General features: G+C 45.9%; 1 protein-coding gene across 1 annotated transcript in view; it reads left to right on the forward strand.

Annotated features, from left to right (window-relative positions):
* Positions 1-16,479, forward strand: part of Maco1 (macoilin 1) — a 63,798-nt gene extending 47,319 nt beyond the window's left edge. Inside the window, exons 7-11 of the mRNA XM_005353063.3 lie at positions 3,586-3,744; positions 4,938-5,120; positions 6,983-7,103; positions 10,688-10,862; positions 14,658-16,479. Of these exons, the coding sequence (XP_005353120.1) occupies positions 3,586-3,744; positions 4,938-5,120; positions 6,983-7,103; positions 10,688-10,862; positions 14,658-14,860 (841 nt within the window). The 3' untranslated portion in view covers positions 14,861-16,479. The remainder of the gene's footprint in view (positions 1-3,585; positions 3,745-4,937; positions 5,121-6,982; positions 7,104-10,687; positions 10,863-14,657) is intronic.
* Positions 16,480-19,754: the final 3,275 nt, after the last annotated feature.

The following is a 19,754-nucleotide window of genomic DNA, read 5'->3' on the forward strand; positions in this document are numbered from 1 at the left end:
TGTGCCACCACCGCCCGGTGAAATATAATATTTTATAAGTTTTGTATTCTCAAAATAAACCATTTCTAATCATAGCACTCTGGAGACAGAGGCAGTTGGATCTGTGAGCCCAGCTTGCTCTACATTTTAAATTTAAGGCTATCCTGGGCTACATTGTAAGTTCCTGCCTTAAAAATAAGTAAGTAAAAATAAAGAAACCATTTCCAGGACTAGAAATGTGGCTCAATGAGAGAAGTCTAGTATGCGAGAAGCCCCGAGTTCAACCTCAACAGCCCAAGCGAGCAGTTTCCCACCACAGTATGACATAGACACACAAGAGTGTATATATCTTACATAAGTGTATACTTCTGAAGTGGTTCTTGTGTTGCTTTAAACAAAAGGAACACATTTTTGTAACTTTTTGTTTTTGTTGTGTAGTAATGCTGGGTTGGCTTCGACAAAATTCTCACAGAATTTCACTTCTAAAAAGTCATTGTGGGAGACCAGTGAGATGGATCAGAGGGAAAAGCACTGCTGCCAAGCTGATGGCTTGAGTAGTGGAACTCGACACTGGAAGAGGAGAAAATCTCGCAGAACTTGACCTCTGACCTCCACACGTGCACACATGTAAATGTACATACTAAATAAATAAGTGGAAACATTTTCTTAAAGCACTGTGTTTTATGTTTTACAAAAATTATGTTTGTATCTTTTGTTCTTAAAACTCTTTAGATTATTGCAATTTTCGAGAAACTTCAAAACAGAGTGAAGTTATTATTCTTAGTTTGTGGTAGGAAAATAGCCTTTTAGAGATATTTTTTTTAAAAAAAAAAATTAATTAATTAACAAGGAAAAAAGGAACCGCCCGCAAGGAAAACCGCAAGGCAAAAAAAGGCAACCAGATCTCTTTATAGATGGTTGTAAGCCACCATGTGGTTGCTGGGGATTGAACTCAGGACCTTTGTGAGAGCAGCCAGTATTCTTAACTGCTGAGCCGTCTCTCTTCAGCCGGTTTTTAGTGATTTTAAGATGAGCTGGGTCGTGGTGGCAAATGTCTTATAATCCAGCTCTTGAGTGTCAGAGGCCAAGTTCTGTGATTTCTCTGCAAGTTTGAGACCATCCAGGTCTACAGAACAAGTTCCAGGACAGCCAGGGCAACACAAAATCCCTGTCTCAGGGAAAAACCAACCAACCAAAACAAAAAAAGATTTTTAAAGTGAAAGACAGTGGTAACTACAAAATTATTAAAATGTAGCCTCTGGAGGGAGTTTTCCTTTGTCTCCAGTGACAGGCTGTGCTGTGGAACCAGATTCCATGTCTGCATCTAGTGCAGTTTAGCAGCCATTTGTAAGTGTGTCAGGCCAAGAAATCCTAGAGCAAGAGGGAGGAACTGTAGAGATGGTCAGCTGCAGGTTAGGAAACAGCAAGACTGTGTGTCTTCCTTGCCCGGGTCATGGAGTTGGCAGCGGGACCATTGGAAGCCAAATGATAGAGCCCATTCCAAGACCATATTGTCTCTGTCCTCAGTGAGGAACTTGCCTTTTCACAGACAGTGCAGTTCTTCCTCTGTGAGGCTAACGTCCCTTCAGTGAGACTTCTTAATGTAATGAACCTGACACAACCAACCTGTTTGGAATATAGCCCTTGGGTTACTTCAGGTGAATGAGGGACAGCATGGCTACGGTCTAAGTGCTGATCTGAGAGTACACTGAACTGGAATAACCCTGGTGATGGGGACAGTATGGTGTGATGTAGACCTCTGGCCCTTCCCCAAGGAGTAAGCCCTGGCAGGAGACCAGGCAGTGCTACTGGAACTCGAGGTTTCTAGGCCAGACTCTCACACCCAGAATGGAACACTGTGACTGCACCTACAACATGACTGGGGCCTTGAGGCTTGTTTTTAGGTTGTCTAATGGTAGGTAGGGGAAGAAAATTGTTCTTTGTTTTTCTCTGAGAGTCCAGGGAACATTACTGACTATTAATTTCTGAGGACTTTGTACTTAATAAAACATCTTTGGGGCTGGAGAGATGGCTCAGTGGTTAAGAGCACTGGTTGTTCTTCCAGAGGTCCTGAGTTTCCCAGCAACCACATGGTGGCTCACAACCATCTAGAATGAGATCTGGTGCCCTCTTCTGTATATGTATATATACATATAGGCAGAATATTGTATGCATAATAAATAAATCTTTTTAAAAAACATATGTGTTTGTAGTCTGTGGAGCTAAAAGTTCCAAAGAGAGATCCATTGCCCCCCATAAGTCTTAATTCTGTTAGTATGCTGGATTAGAAGCACACTATGAGTTTTAACAGGTATTGGGGTAATTCAGTGGTTGAGTGTGGCTTAGCATAAGCAAGGCCCCAGGTTGTCTTTAAAACCTAGGATTGAGTTTCTGCATACAAAAACTAAAGCAAACTGATGCTTGTCCATCTGGACATTTGCATCTCGGTAGAAAAATGCCTCTTCTTAGAGCTTCACATGTGTGCATCCTAGGCTTGACCTTCAGCTCTGCTGTCACAGACCCATCTGAGCCTTCCCTGCTGTTTCTGCTGTAGTCCTCCTCAGGCACCAAACTGAGGACTTGTCTCTGAATACACAGGACTGTTGATGCGGCTGAAGTTTTGAGTATGCCCACTCCTTCTTCCCTGCTTATGTAAAAGCTACTAACCATTCCCATCCTCTGCCCAGCCTTTCTCAGGTTCCGCAGAGTACGGATGGCACTTCTGTACTGTGGGCAAGCTGATGGGAAAGAGAATGGATCCAGGGGTCACTGTCTGGGATTTTTCTTACCTGTATTTCTTCATCTGGGAAAAATAGAGGAGTGATCGTTGCAGGTGGCCCTTAGGTCTGCCGATTAGTGCACATTGCTGTAACTGTTGGGAGCAGTGAGGAACTGTGGCTGTTTCTGTTCTTCCTCCTAGTATGTGTCTAACTGCAGCCTTTGTGTTACTGTCCGATTATTTAATCATCTATTTTTTGGCCTCTATTGAAATTGTAAAACCTTCCTGTGAAGAAGGGACTTGATGTTGCCCTTTTGTTCCTTTCACTGCTTGTTTATGTGTAGAGCCCTAGTACACATCACGGAAAATAGCATTATTATTGTCTAGATGGAGCAAGAAGTAAGGAATGGCAGAGTAAGGTAGGTTTTAGCCAATAGTTTCTTACTCGTCCCTTCTGTTGTGGAGCCTTAATGAGCTCTTCTGCCATAATCAAAAGTGTGAATGTTCCTTAACAAGGGGCTAGCACTTTCAGGAGATGGATGGAGATCCTGTGTTCTGGTAGCCCCTCCAGGAAGGTGGGGACACAATCACAGTGCAATCTGATTTAGGAGAGTGTGGAAAAGCAAAGTCAGTGGCTTGAGGTCATTATTTTGGCAGACTTAACTTGCTAAGGAAGTCAGCAGTGGAGAGGGGACCTTAGTGTTTAACCCTTCGTTTTCTCTCTTCCTTTACACACAGCTCAGGTACTCGTAGTGTCACAGCCATGGACTCCTGTGAAGGGAGTCATGCCATAGAAGTAAGCATATCTCAGGTATCAGTCCAGTGAGGACCCTCGATGAGCCCTGGGCCCTTTCTCAGATGAAAATTTCCCTTTCTCCCCTTCCTAGGCTGGAGCAAGACATTAAAAAGCTAAAGGCTGACTTGCAAGCCAGCCGGCAAGTGGAGCAAGAGCTGCGCAGTCAGATCAGCTCTCTCTCAAACACGGAAAGAGGGATCCGCTCAGAAATGGGCCAGCTCCGACAGGAGAACGAGCTGCTGCAGAATAAGTAAGTGTGTGTACCACCTCAGCCTTGGGCAGTGCCTCCTGTTACCAGGGGGACACACAGACTCAGGTCGACCACGAGGCATGGCCCAATATTTTCTGCTTACTGACTGGTAGATGCTGAGTGTTCTCATCAAGTCTACACTTCACTCCAACAAGAGTTTATTAATATTATTTTACTTTGTAATGTCATTTAATTATTTAATATTAGTTATTAAGCTTTTGTGGTAAGTAACCTTGATAAGGAGTTCTGCTACTGATCCTTTCCTAAGAATGAGAACATGAATGTCAGAACTAAAAATGACATTGAGCTTTGGTTTTATTTGAAGAGACAAACAGCAGCCTGCTCTTCTGTGTGAATTCCCTTAAATTCATCTTGGGGTTAGTTGCTGACTCAGTGTAAGGTTATCTCGCCGGTCTCTAAGCACTGTATTTCTATAGCAGTGATGCCTCACAGGCTTCCCCATGAAGATTACACTCATAGTTCTAGGAGTTAGCTCTAACACTAGGGTACAACATGCACGAAACCCCTCCATCATTCTGGGCAACTTCTGCAGTTCTCAGCATTGGCCTCTGGTGACTAGCTCCCTCACTTTGCCCTGTGAAGCTGGGGGAAATTTAATGGCATGAGAAAAGGCCTTGCACCTTTTTTTAAAGAAAGGCTGCTGCATGGCTGTAATTTAGAAGGGCCAGTGTGGTAGTACACACCTGTAATTCCACAGCTCAAGAGGCTGAGCCAGGAGTATTGCCTCAAGTTCAAAGCCAGCCTGGGCTGCAGACTAAGACCTTGCCTTAAAAAAAAAACTGAAGGAAAAAAAAAAAGACCTGCCCTTCCTACCCACTTTAGATTGGACAGGACTGTCTTTGGTCTGACTGTTTCTTTCCCAGTGTACTGGAGCACTGGAATGAACTCTGCAGTCACCTCCTGCTCTGGTAGACTCTTTGTAGCAGTGTCTTCTGCCTGCTTGCTATAGATCACCTAACAGTGGCGGGCAGGGCTGGCTCTGGATTACATAAAGCAGGTAGCTTATTAGTGTTTAGAAGCCGTTAAGTAGCAATGACCATGTGTTTTCTCTGGCACTCTGGAAGTTGATACTTTGCTGTGTGAACCTCCCATGAGGCTGCATAGAGGCAGTGGTTCTCGGGGTTCATGGTGAATCTATCAGAAGATTCTGTGTGACAATCATTTCCACATAGGTTACATAATGCTGTACAAATGAAGCAAAAAGACAAGCAGAATATCAGCCAGCTGGAGAAAAAGCTAAAAGCTGAGCAGGAAGCCCGAAGCTTTGTAGAAAAACAGTTAATGGAGGAGAAAAAGAGGAAGAAGTTAGAAGAAGCCACTGCTGCACGGGCTGTTGCCTTTGCTGCCGCATCTAGGTATGTCCATGTCACTGTGGTAATCAAGGTTGGGGGTTTGATGCTTGGGTGGGACAGACAATAGTTTGTGTGGATGGATTACTTTGTTTCAGCTCACACTGCTCTCCAACCTTTCATTTCTGAGTGATGAAGGACTCACCCTACCCCATACTCCTGACAAGCTTCCTCTCCTTTTCTGTGTGGTATCTAAATGCTCTGAGACCCATCTGCAGTCTGTTTTTCACAAGACTGTTAGTGCTTCCAACACAGATATGGGTGATTTTGAGGAGCTTAAAATTGTTTCTAGATTAATATATTTAATTTATTTTTTGTATATGAGTATTTTGCCTCATGTATGTCTGCACCATGTGTGCGGTACCCATGAAGGCATTAGATTTCCTAGAACTGGAGTGCTGGAGGGCTGTGAGCTATCATGTGGCTGCTAGGAATCAAGTGTGGATCCTCTGAAAGAACAGTAAGTGCTCTTAACTGCTGAGCCTCTCTCCAACCCCTGAGTATTTTAGAGGGCTGAAGAGATAGCTCAGTTACACAGTGCTTGAAGTGCGAGCATAAGGACCTGTTTTCAGTCCCATGTAAAAAAAAACTGGGGTGGCATGCTCAGCAACCTAATAAAAAGGCAGGTGAAGTAGTGCACATTTGTGTCCTGTCACTGGGGAGTCTGGACAGCAGATCCTTGGGACTCACTGACCAGCTTCCCAGAGACCCCGTTTCAGAAAACAAGGTGGGTGGCTTTTGAGGAATAACACCTGAGGTTGACCTCTGGCCTCCATAGTACACACAGACACAATACAGATTTAAAAATAGCTGGGCATGGCCGGGTGGTGGTGGCGCACACCTTTAATCCCAGGACTCAGGAGGCAGAGGCAGGCGGAGCTCTGTGAGTTCGAGGCCAGCCTGGTCTAAAAGAGCTAGTTCCAGGACAGGCTCCAAAGCTACAGAGAGACCCTGTCTCCAAAAACTACCAAAAAAAAAAAAAAAGGCTGGGTATGGTGACTATACCTTTAATCCCAGCACTTGGGAGGCAAAGGCAAACAGATCTTTTTGTAAGTTTGAGCCCAACCTGGTCCACAAGTGAGTTTCAGGTCAGCCAGGGGCACATAGAGAGCCTTGTCTCAAAAAAAAAAAAAAAAAGAAAGAATAATTATTTTAGATCGTTGTTGAAATTTTCAAATAATAGTGGGAAGAAGCATATTGAGCCAAAAGTTAAAATTGGGCAGACCCACCAGGTTGTGGTGGTGCATGTTTTTAAACCCAGCACTCGAAGGCAGAGGCAGGCAGATCTCTGACTTTGAGCCCAGCCTGGTCTACAGAGTGAGCTCCAGGGCACCCAGGACTGTTACACAGAGAAACCCTGTCTTGGGGGAAAATTATAATAATCATCATGCAGAGCCTAGAATCTAAGACGAGTGTGTAAGTCCTGCAGTGAGCGCACTCTGCCTACCTGCCAGCTCCACAGATGGAGTCAACTACAGAGAGTACTTGAGAGCTGGCTGTGGTGAGGGATGGCTGTGATAAAAGGCTGAGGCAGGAGGATAGCAAGATCAAGGCCAGTATGTGCTACATATTAAATTCTGTCTCAGAAAGATACAAAAGGAAACGCTGGAAAAGCTAGACTGCAAAGCATAAACACATGGTTTCTTGTCATCAGCCCTAACCTACGGCACAGCTACAACACTTCATCTAGTTTACATTGTGCTGGCTATTAGTAATTTAGAGATGGCATTATGGACAGTCTATGCAGAAACTGCTATTTTATATGAGGAATTTGAGCATGGGTAGATTCTGTATCCACAGTGGTCTTCAAACCAATCTCCTATGATAGGGGAAACTATAAACCTTGTTTCCTCTGTCTTTTTCAAAAGGGGAGAGTGCACCGAAACCTTACGGAGTCGGATCAGAGAGCTAGAAGCTGAGGGCAAGAAGCTCACAATGGACATGAAGGTGAAAGAGGAGCAGATCAGGGAACTGGAACTGAAGGTTCAGGTGAGGAGGAGGTGGGAAGGGCCTTCCATCACCCAGTCCCTCCAGCCTGCCAGTGTATGTGCTCCAGTGTAGATCAGCACCTCACACCAGACCTCTGTCTCATCATCTACACAGAAGGAGACTTAGAGTTCCAACCTTGTTCTGTTTGATGCAGCCAGATTCTAACATGAGCTGCAAATTTTGACCGTCTGCTGCACGTATCAGCTCAGAATCTGTCTTAGCAGGCATGCCTTTAGCTTTTTAAGGCTGTAGACAAGGTTAATTCCTATGGGCCCTGCATCTCTCCTTAGATCTTTCCTGACCTGTCCACAGCCATGTGGTGGCTCTGACTAGGCAGATGGTACTGAACATGAGGAGGAAAGATGCCAGTGCTGTGGACATAGATAACTAACTAGCTTTGTGGGTTGTGTACCTTAACCAAGAGCTTGGTAACAGATTTTCAAGGTAACATTTTAAATTAATGTCATTTTGTAAAGAACATAGTAATTTAAATTGTATGAGACTGATAGGAAAACACTGGCAAGCCAGGGGAGTAATGGATGATTTGAGACGGAGCTTAAGTATGTAGTAAAGGTGGCTTAGAGAATGGCAGGAAAGGACAAGATGAGCTAGTAAAAGGATTTTGAATAATTGAACAAGCGGGGAATAAAATTAGATCTTTACTAACACAGAAAAAGAAAGTTCAAATAAAGAGTTGAATGTAGAAAAAGAAAGATAGGGGAAAATAAAGTACTATTTGATCTTGAGACACAAGAAGACTTTCCAAGCATAAAAACTGTAGACAAGCCGGGCGGTGGTGGCACACGCCTTTATTCCAGCACTTGGGAGGCAGAAACAGGTGGATCTCTGTGAGTTCGAGGCCAGTCTGGTTTATAAGTGCTAGTTTCAGAACAGGCCCCAAAGCTACAGAGAAACCCAGTCTCAAAAAAACAAAACAAAACAAACCCCCTCCCCCAAAAAAACAACCTTTAAACAAACTCATAAACAACAGCCTAAAAGAGTTGAATAAGATAGAGATACTCCGGAGGCTGGAGAGATAGGTCATTGGATGGTCAAGAGCACTGGCTGCCCTTCTAGAGGACTCCAGTTCAAATTCCAGCATCTACATGGCAACTAACAACTGTCTCTAACTCCAAGATATGACACCTTCACACAGACATACATGCCCGCAAAATACCAGTGTAAATGAAATAAAAGTAAATAAATTATTATTTTTTTAAAAAAAAGAGACACTTGGGAAGGAGGCCCTGGAAAATTAGGTCACTAGGCAGTCAGGAGCACTGGCTGCTCTGCAGAGGACCTGGGTTCAATTCCCAGCACCTACAGAGTGGCTCACAGCTGCCTCTGTGAGGATCTAATGGCCTTTTCTGACCTCCCCAAGGACCAGGCTCACATGTGGCAAACAGATATACATTGCAGGCAAAACATTCATACACTAAAGATACAAAAAAATTTTAAAAATGAGAGAGATATTCACTGAGAATAGTGGCATATACTTTAATCTCAGCACTTGGAAGGCAGGAGCAAGGGGATCTCTGTGAGTTCCAGGACAGCCTATTCTACAGAGTGAGTTTCAGGACAGCCAGGGCTACACAGAGAAGCTGTCTCAAACAAACAAAACATAAAACAAACAAAAAATACAGGTATTATTGAGTATTAAAAATAGCACTTTTATGCCAAGTGGTGGTGGTGGTGCACACCTTTACTCCCAGCACTCAGGAGGCAGAGGCAGTACTCTGTGAATATGAGGCCAGCCTGGTCTGCAGAGTAGGTTCCATGATAGGCTCCACAGCTACACAGAGAAACCCTGTCTCGAACCCCACCCCCAAAGTAGCACTTTTAGAGTATAAATAGCTGATGAAAGTTACCAACATATTCAGAGAACTGGAGAACACAGACAGATGATTTACAGAAGAAACACACTCTCTAAAAGTGGATCTTCAGGATCAACAACATGGCTCACCATGCTTACTGCCAATCCTGATGGCCTCAGTTACCACATGGTGAAGGAGAGATGGAAGACCCAGGTTCCATTTTCTATTTGGTGTCTTACAACTGTAACTCTGGTTCAGCCAATCTGACCCCTCCTGACTTCCACATGTTCCTGCAAGCACATGGTGTACATACATACTCTCAGATACACATACATTCAAGTAAAATTAAATTTTTTTTAAATTAAAATTAATGTACTATTTAAAATGTTTATTTAAATCCTTTAAACATTTAAATTTTTATTAACCAATAATGACATGAATTTAAAAGTTAACAATGACTTCTCTCCTGTGAAATTGGTAAAGAATTTTTGTTTTGCATAAACACAGGGTCTTGTTATGTGACCTAGGTTCCCAGGTTGGCCTCAAACTAATGGCAATCCTTCTGCTTCTGCCTACCACGTGCTGAGATTATAGGTGTGGGCTACCATCCCAGCATAGGATTTTAAAGGCAAGACCTCATCAGTGACTGACACCTTATTTAGTGTGGTGGTGTAGAGGTGCAAACATAAAAAAGAAGGAAACAGTTTTGATAATGGGGCAGATATTTGCTTAAGGTACATTCTGGATGTGTACATACAGAAGTATCATTGAGCCATCAAAAGGGTTTTTTTCCCAGCCAGGTGTGGTGGTACATGCCTGTAACCCAGCACTTAGAAACCTGACTAGTTGAAATAATCTTAAGTTTTTGCTTTTTAAAAGGCTTTATCTAGCATCATACATATGCTCTGATTTCAGTATATTAAAAGATTATGGTTAACTTTCAATTTTTCTGTATTTTTGAGTTCTCTGAAATAAGTTTGGTTTTCTGTCTTTAAAAAGATTGAAGCTTTTTGATGGTGGCACTCGCCTTTAATCCCAGCACCCAGGAGGCAGAGGCAAGCAGATCTCTGTGAGTTCGAGGCCAGCCTGATCTATAGAGTGAGTTCCAGGACAGGCTCCAAAGCTACACAGAGAAACCCTGTCTCGGGGGGAAAAAAAATCAGGCCAGGCATGGAGGCACTGCCTCTCATCCTAGCACTTGGCAGAAGCAGGTTTTCACCATCTTTCAACAACAACAAAAAAAGAATCAAGTTTAATACTTACTGTCTATATTACCAACTATTGTAAATGGGTTTTTCTAAGTTTGCCTTACCAAAATAACAAATATTTCTGCAATATTTTTTTTTTTTGGTTTTTTTTTTGGTTTTTTGAGACAGGGTTTCTCTGTGGTTTTGGAGCCTCTCCTGGAACTAGCTCTGTAGACCAGGCTGGTCTCGAACTCACAGAGATCCACCTGCCTCTGCCTCCCGAGTTTTCTGCAATTTTTTTTAGCCACATTTTTAGAAATGTGACTGCAGCATAAGGCACTCTTTGCTAAGAAGAGCAGCGTCTGCTGAGTCAGTCTTGCAAGAGAGTCCTTGATTTGGAAGCCACGTGAGAATCTGAATATTGCATGGCATATGCTCTAAGAGTGACGTGTAAACACACAGTGTCAGGGTTGTCTGTTCTGATGGCCAGTAGGACTGGGATTTAATTTGTGAGTTCAAGCTAATATATACACATCAATGCCAAAACTATTTCATAACATTGCTGGTTTGATGCTCTTGATAGGAGCTCCGGAAGTACAAAGAAAATGAGAAGGACACCGAGGTGTTAATGTCAGCACTCTCTGCCATGCAAGACAAGACGCAGCACCTGGAGAACAGCCTCAGTGCAGAGACGAGAATCAAGCTGGACCTGTTCTCTGCACTGGGTGATGCAAAACGGCAGCTCGAGATTGCCCAGGGTAGGAAAACAGCAGGCCCCCGTGGGGTGGCAGGACTGCATAGAGTGGACCTTCCCTCAGAGCTCTGTACCAGAGGGCACCTCTGTGTTCCTTAAGCTGTTTGGTTCTTGTGTGCCCGGCGTTGAGCTTAGGAGTCAGATCAATTTATGCTACTGCTCTATTTGAGACGAGAGCATGTCCAGTGCTGGACTTAAAGAGAAGACTATGGATGTCTCCTCAAGGGGTGCACAGTGTTAAAATCTGGAGCTGCAGCTTCATTGTGTGTGCAGCCTGTAGGGACAGAGAGGCAGGGCCTAGACCAGGCTATGGAGCTGTGTCATGGCATGGCAGCTGATGTTTAAGCTGAGCCTGAATGAGGAGAAGGGGTTGGGACCATGGGGAGAGTGAGGGTCAAGAAACCTCTCTGCAGAGAAGACAGTTCATGGGACCTTCCAAGCTGCCAGAGGCTAGAATTGATTTGGGCAGAGCAACAGAGGCATCTACGGTCTGGAGCACAGGCCATGCACTCAACAGAGAATTGCTGAGACCTGCTAGTGTCTCTGATAACTGATAGACACATGGACAACATGGACAAGCAGTGAACAAGCCATGGCGGTATTTGTAAGGGCAGTGGACAAAGTGAGAAGAAGAAAGAGACTTCTTGTCACATGGCAGCCACAGAGGAGCCCTTGAACATGTAACATTTGAGCAGACTGAGGCCAGGAACAGTGAAGGCAAAGCCCATGGGCATGGAAGAGACTCACTAGTCTGCTGGCCCAGGGAGGGGCAGGGATAGCTGCAACCAGGTCTTGTAGGAGTGTCCAGTGGAAAGAGCTCAGAACTTTAAACAACATGGAGGGCATGGGAGGTTTCTGACAGAGAGTGGGTGGCAAGAGCCAATGGAAAGAAAATGGGATTTTTGTTCACAAAACTGATTAGTCACCTAATCAGTTGGAATATTAAGAAAAGCTGTCTGCCAGTTGACCTGGTCTATGTAAAAGGGAACTTGAATAGGGACTCCCCAAGCTGCCAAGCTCTAGAAGCCATCATCCCAGAAAGCCTGGAGTCTGCTGGGGTAGCAGGGCTCAGGTGCTTAAGATTAGTGAGCACCCTGGATAAATTTACTTCATGTAAATTATCTAGCTGTTTCTCCCTACTATAAATTAAAACTTAAAACATCTAGTAATGTATTTAAAATGATACAAACATATTATATCTTAACATTAATAGCATTTTATGAAAATAACAGTTGTCCAAAAAATAAGAAAAGTGTCATTGTCTTACATTTTTATATATATTTATTGTCTGACTTAATAGAAAATATTTGCATTCTCTTAGTGTTTATTTTGTTTATTTTATACTCTGCACAGTTCGCCAGAGGCCCAGCTTGTGCTTACTACCAAGGGCTCTGGTACTTCATGTCCTGTGGGCCCTGTGAATCCTGGCTGCATTTTGAGAATTTTGAGAATTACTGCTTTAGGGCAAGCCAGATAGAAAGGATGGCAGAGATGGGAGAGCAGAGAGGGCATCGTGCAGGCAGGAGTGAGTAGGCTTATGGGATGAATCCTGAGAGCAGGGGATGGTGGGGAGGAGCACAGTCTAGGGGGAGTAGTGTAAACTGGGAAAGAAAGCTTTGGGGCTATCCAGGCCCGGACTCTGGTGACCCCAACCCTGGAGGCCATGACTGAAGCAAACTGAAGAATGTAGTCTGTAGGTCTTCCAGAGAATGCAGGCTCTTCTAATGGCAGCTCGAAAGATGAGCGGCAGAGCCAGTTCAGAAACTGGTGTGTCCTATCTAAGGAAATACAGAGCAAGGGGAGGACAGTGTGAAAAGAGCTGATTTGCCTTAGAGATCAGAGGATTAGGATTCTGGAACCAAGGCAGAAGAGCAAAGTTTCTAGGAAGTCAGGAGAGGGTGTGCTTGATTTAGACACTGATTGGTGGGTGCTCCTGAGACACCTGGTGAAGGACATTCAGCAGTCACTGGAACATCCAGCCATGCCTGGGAATCTTTAGAAAAGAGAGAAACTAAGAAGTTAGTAAACCCACCTGAGAGGCTTGGGCCAAGTGATTAAGCAGGGGCAAAGAGTGGGCATTGGGCTGCCTTGTCTGTGTGCCCAGGGACAGGTACTTGAAGGGTTTCCAGGGACCCTGCCTTGCAGCTGAGCATCTCATCTCCTACTGGCCCTTTTTCCTGTCTGGCTTAGCACTGAGGAATAAACACCTCTGCTTAACTAGCCCTCTGCTGGGATCTGTACACTTGGAGAAGATGCCCTGACATGGAAATAGCACTCTGGGACCAGGCCATCAGGCTTCCTGGCATGGCTGTACTCCAGTCTTAGCCCACAAGAGAGAATGAGGAAGGGTCCACGCTGAAGCTGTTGGGGTGTTTATTCTTACCAATTAAAGAAATCAGACTGAAGTCTGCTTGGGAAAAACAGCTCGTGTTATCAGGTGCCACTAAGTACCTGTTTACCTGGATAAGAGAAAGAGGCTCTTTGACGCTTACTTGAAACTTCGGGGCCCTGAAGGAAGTGAGGGTGCAGATCTTTTCTCCTGTTCTTGGCTCCTGCTTTCTCACTGCCTCCCTACGGATCCTATCCAGATTCGTAATTCAAATCCAAACCTGTTCCTTCCGTTAGTGTTACTCATCCTGGTTACAGAGTGACTCCTTATCTCACTCCGTCCTTCTGAAACATGCCACCCAGCCTTCTCACTTCTCAGTCACACTGTTGTCTTCACACAGTGAGGGCTGCTCACACACAGCCTCTTTCTTTCCCTTGAAGATCAGGGAGGCACATTAGCATGATGGAGATTACATGGTTTTTGGAACAGGGTGGTTCTGGCTTCAGTCCTGCTCTGTTTTAATAGCAGATGGACTGAACAAGATACATGGTTTGTGAAGCCTTGGCTCTCCACTGGGCTGGGGGCAGGGATTTAGCAATGGGAAATTAAGAGGCACAGTCTCTAGACTGCCTCACAGAGCTCATCATCTGGCAGAGAGATGATGGGTCGTTGCCCAAGGAGGGGCATGAGTACCATGGGACATGTAGGTGCTACAGCCAGATATAGAGTCAGCTCCCAACTATGTCACTATAGTACACTGGCAGTACTTGACCAAGTGTTACAGTTTCCTGTTCCCTGTTTGTCCATCATAAAGTGGATGGTGCTTAGAATCCTCTCTTCTTGCTTGTAAGGAGAAGTGGGTAGATGTCTGAGCACTGAGCCCTCCTGTACCATGCTGGGTTTTAGATGCTGTAAGACTATGGAACATAAGGGAAAGCTGGGGATGTGTTGAGAATCTAGGACTCAGACGTTGATTGAGATTGGTGATCAGGAAACCTCAGCAGCTAGCACATACACAGGGGTTGCACGAAGACCTGAGCTAGTGATGTGCTGAAGCAGCCAGCTGAATGCTGGGCAAGGTTACTTATCTTGCCAGTAAGCTGGGCACCCATCCCAGAATGTCATCTGCTTTCTGTCAGAGAACCTGATGTGACCAATCGAAGGTCCTGAGTCTATGTTCCTTGGTCTAATGCTCAGAGCCCAGCCTTCCAGAAGAGAACCCAAGCTCAGGAGCTGCAGCTATAAAGCTGCTACTTTGTTGTACCCCACAAGCTAAGAACTGGTCAACACTTTCCATAGCATCTGAACCACAGTGCCTAAAAATGCCCTACTATTGGGCACTTTACAGAAGTTTGTCGGCCTTTACAAGACAGTGCATGGGGCTGAGGGGTGTGGGTGTGGGGGGGGTGTGCACACGCGTGCGCGCACCAGCCCTCCCTCCTCACTTATGCTGGCTCTTTGATCTTGCAGGGCAAATCCTTCAGAAAGACCAGGAAATCAAGGACCTAAAACAAAAGATAGCCGAAGTCATGGCTGTCATGCCCAGCATAACATACAGTGCTGCCACCAGTCCCCTGAGCCCCGTGTCCCCCCACTACTCTTCCAAGTTTGTGGAGACAAGCCCCTCTGGACTCGATCCTAATGCCTCTGTCTATCAGCCCCTGAAGAAATGAAGGCCAGCTGTGTGTTTTCCCAACCATTGGAACCAGAAGGCTTCAAAAGCAGCGTCTCTGGCGGTCAAGATAAAAATGTTGATATTGTGTTTTGTGGGATTGTGTATGTTGTCATTTTTAAAGGGGGGGAAATAACATCCAAGTCTGATGCCCATCAGTTGTTCTTGTAAGTTTTTAGAAGACCTCACAGGACTTTGCAGTTTATTTTTCTTGGCCAACACATTAAAACCATTCTTGGATTTCAAGTAGCCAATTTTGCCTTTTTATATATTTTTACATAGTTTCCTCTTGAAGGAAAAAAAAGCAGTTTTTGCTTTTCAACTCTGTTTTGTTCTTAAATAAGCAAGAAAATTGCATGTTGTGTTCACACAATGACAACAAAAGCTTAGTTTCTTGCAGAAGAGGGCTAAATGACCCGACACAGCTCTGATTCCATAGCTGAATTAAAGGCAATACTGCTGTTATAGAAAAAAAGATTGCCCTTGCAAGGACCAGACAGATCAAGGGAGCATCATGGGAGACTTAAAGGGTGAGGCTAGCTTGCAAGTGTGTGATGGTGTGTTTGGAGTATTGACATTCCCATTGATGTGTAGTTCTAGAACACGTCTGAAAGCAATCTCTGCATCACCTTGAGAAAAGACATTTCAAGAGGAAACTTGATCATTTTCAGCTCTCCCCTCCCCCCGGCCCCTTTTCTGTCATCTGTCTTCTGTTTGTCGAGTTCACTGTGGATCCTGTTGTACAGCTGGTAGATGACTGGACTGTGGTCACCACGCCACCACAGGGTTTTCCCATTCAGGGTTCTATGCTTGCTGCCAGCCAGGCACCGTAGGGAGTGGGCCTGGTGGGTGTGAAAGAGGCCGAACGATAGCTGTAAAAGCCGTGGTCTAGGAGCTGTCCCCACATGCCACTTGCTGCTCTCCACTCCCTTCATCTCACGTGGGATGGTTTACCGGGACTTGGCTATTCCGGAGCTCTCGTGCCAAGGAGGATTTGTTGTTTGTTTTTAAGACCTAAAATCTACACAAAAATACTGGTTCAACCATGTGTCAGACACTGGTAGAAAGCTTCTACACAGACCTGTGAAAGTGTGTCAAGGGTCAGGGAGGGGGCGGGCAGGGGAGAAGAGGGACAAGGTAGAGTTGCATTCGGAAGTTTGGGGAAATTAAGAAACCAAATCAGTCGGCTGTGCTTCTGTGCTGTGTGTGTTCTGGAAGGACATAGTTCTAAAATTTCCTGTTGATTGGCATGTATATCTTATTTAAAGCAAATTAGGTAGGACAAACCGGTCAGTACAATTAGAAGTATTAAAGAGAATCATCCTTTTAGTCACAAATCTTATTTTGGAGTAAAACAGACCTCTAGCTTTAGCCAGGTGTGCATGTTGCTGCCATTTGCATTTTGAATCATCTTGTGTAACTGTCACCATGAAAGTGTTACTCAGAATTGTCACGATTTTTTTCCATCTTTGTGCGAAAACACGGAAGATTGTTGCTGACTTTGTGTTGAGGTTCCCCCGTTTTGCTGCCTTTGGGACACTGTTTTCGTTAAATACTTGGTCTTGGCTGCATTCTTTTTCCCCCATGTGGGGTTCAAAAGAATAAACATTTTCTTACTGATAAACTCGTCTTCTGCCTTTTTAACATTTCAGGAGGATGCAGGAAGCTAGAAGGTTCTGGGGCTGAGGTGGCGGCCAGCTTGTTTTCACCTTGTCTCAGCTCTGGTCAAGATGGCACTGGGCAGGGAGCAGGCACAGAATTTGAGAGGTGCGCACCCAGGAGCTCCAGCTGGCTTCATTTCTAAACTTGAGACATTCACCCCCATCCGCCTTCCTCCCACTTCTCCCCTTTTCTGGCATCCATTATAGCCAAAGATGTCTTTGTTTCTGGTGTAACCCCCTTTCTCCAGACCCAGACGGGAACGGGCCTGGAGGTGACTGCCCAAGAAGGAGAAGCCCGAGAAGCAGTCCCTCCGCACTGTCTTACCCTCTACCGCTTTAGGGTCTCTTCTTTGGCTCCTTCCCTGTTAGGTTTCCCCTCTGCTACAGATGCTTAACCTATGTCCAAAGTGAGCAGTCCCACCCCCTCGTGTTTGTTTTTAGAGGCTTGTCTGTTTTCATCTGAGAACTACCTCTCTTGGCCCATGCTCTCATCTTGGCCACAATTTATCTTGGCTCAAGTTTCTAGAAAATTCTGCTCTTGGTATCCTCACCCTCTGTCCTTGTTGCCGGATAGGCATCTGAATCTTGGCCATTAAGGCTTGCAGACACACCACACTTAATACTGTGAGCAGAGTTCCCAGGAAATGCCTGGGCTTGGTGCTGGCCTCAGCCTTCCCTGAAGGAGTATGTCTGCTCATGATGCTCCCACTGGCAGAACTCACCAGTTGTCTTGTCTGCCCATCACAAAGTGGCTCCATGTCCTAGGATTTCTGATTTATTACATGTCGTAAAGTAATATTTGCTATTCTAGATGGGTCAGTATTTACAGGAAGGATGGGCTGAGTGTGTTGTGACTGGCAGAGAATACCCTTGGCTTAGGCCCCCACACTGTACATAAGGAAATGGCTGTTACGTGTCCTTTCCCGCCTTGGTAATCCTTCCAAGAGATCCTAAAACTGAGAAGGAATTGCTGTTGCTCAAACCTGAAGGAAGGGGCTGGTCCTTCACCCTGTCATCCCCTTGTCCCTGCCACCCAGAACAGCCGTCGTCTGATTGCTGCCTGTGACCCAGTGCTGAGGAGGATCACAGGCCCAAGTCCGGATTGTAAAACCCTGTTTCAAAGAAACTGTTGGTTCAGACCACATGGAAGGAACTGAAGGAGAGAGAACCCAGACTGCCTCAGAGGTAAACTTGTCCGCTCTTCTCAGGATGAACCAGGGGAAGGAGGGGAGCCAGGCTCGCTCATGGTAAAGGGTCGTAGACCTGAAGTGCCAAACTGTATGGGACCATGGTAATTGCCACTCAGGTTCACTGCCTCACTAGTGTCTTTTGTTTTCATCTAGACGGGGTCTCCCTGTGTAGCCCTGGCTGCCCTGGAACTAACTCTATAGACCAGGCTGGCCTCAAACTCAGAGATCTACCTGCCTCTGCCTCCCGAGTGCTGGGAATAAAGGTGTGCACCACCACTGCCCAGCATGGTTTCTTTTTTTACACCTCCCACCCCCAATGTGTGTGTATGCACAAGTGCACACATATACCTGTACAACGCATTCCTACGAAACACGCACATGTGAAAGCCTGGAGTTGATTCACCTCAATCCGTCTACCACCTTGTTGAAGAGTCAGAAACTCATCAGTATGGCTGGTGTTACTAGCCAGCTTGCTCTGGGGATCCCCTAGCCCCACCTTCAGAGGCTGAAGCCAAAGATGGTTACCACATGCCGTCACTTAATGTGGATCTGAGGACCCCAACTCTTGTTCCCACCTTTGTATTGCAGTTGCTTTAACCCCTGAGCCAGCCCCAGCCCTCTTGCCAAAGAAAGCCATCCCTGTTTGGTAGCGCTGCTCTGCTGGGGTCCCTCTAGAGCCCTGCAGCCTGCCCATACCGCTAGATGGTAGGGGTCAGCCCCCAGCTTTGCTGCTAGCCCTGCCCTGCCTCTCTGTACTGTCTCTTAAGTCTTGTCCCTTGCCAACCGCCTACTCAGAGGAGTCGCTACAAGTCTGTGACAAAGTGCAGGGCACTCAGCACTGTCCAGGGCTTCTCTGCGAGATCGACCGTCAGCAAGGAGTCTGTAAACAGACCCGAAGATAGTGAAACCAGGGTGGCTTGGACTCACATACTCAGCAGCTGGACCAGCTCACAGTCCGTGTCAGCTCTGCTCCGCGCCCTCATCTGATCATGCTCTTAATAAGGTCTGCAAGGTCAGCTGCCCCTTCCTGAGAGACAGATCGGACCTGAAGACTCAAAATGGCATCCTCTCGCATCTAGTCCAGAAAAGCCAACGTCAGGCTTTTGAAATTTTAGGATGAAGAACTTAGCTGATGAGGGGTGAAGGAGGTGAAGACCTCTAAGCCCTACTTCTTGTTTTGTTTGGAGATGGAGCCTCACCACGTAGCTCTGACTGGCCCGGAACTGGCTGTGTAGACCAAGGTGGAGCTCAGAGTTCCTGCCTCTGTCTCAGCATGTGCTCCCTCTCTCTCCCCACTTTCTTCCCCCCCCCCTCTCTCCTCCTCCCCTCCCTATATCTAGGAGCCCAGTCTTTGAGAGAGAGCTTCTCCTTTGCTACACCGCACGGCGGATACACAACAGGTCACTGGCTGACCCAGGTCAGCTAATAAAAACGTGATCTGAAGTGTGTGTTGCCCCATCGGAGAGCATCTTGTGGATTTTAGACAAGTCTAAACAGACTGCCCCCAGGACAGGCAGAGAGTGGAAGGAACCTGTCTGCCATGACGTCTCCCATCTGCCTGGCTCTGGGTTTTTGCTGAAGCCTCTGTTTCTTGTCAGAGTCTCTCTACAAGTGCCTGCTTGTTCTAACCAGGCCAAAGATTTCCTCAACAGCTGGGTGCTGTGAGAACAAGCCATTCTCTGGGGCACCCTGGCAGCAGGGGAGCTAGCCCTTCTTTCCTGGGGGCCTTTTTCTGTTTCTTCCTCCAAGAGGGATTCTGGCGAACACTGTCCAGGGGTCTTCTTTTGGCCAAGGATGTCACACTTCTTCCCTCCCTCCCTCCTTGGCTTCTTTCTCCTGCTCTCAGCATTTGCCTTTATTTTCTCTGCCCTTGCTAGAGATTCAAGCTCAGGCCCCATGGGTTGGGCTCTCTGGATCCTGGAGTTGCCCTCTAGTTCTTCAGTTCCTCTCCTGGGAATGCCAGGCTTAGCTATACCCTGTCCAAGAAGCCAAGACGAGTATCCCCTGGGAGCTGTTCTGTCCTGTTTCCCAGCAGTCTCTGGAC

This window comes from Microtus ochrogaster, chromosome 10 (assembly GCF_000317375.1).
Source record: "Microtus ochrogaster isolate Prairie Vole_2 chromosome 10, MicOch1.0, whole genome shotgun sequence".
Classification (NCBI taxonomy): Eukaryota; Metazoa; Chordata; class Mammalia; order Rodentia; family Cricetidae; genus Microtus; species Microtus ochrogaster.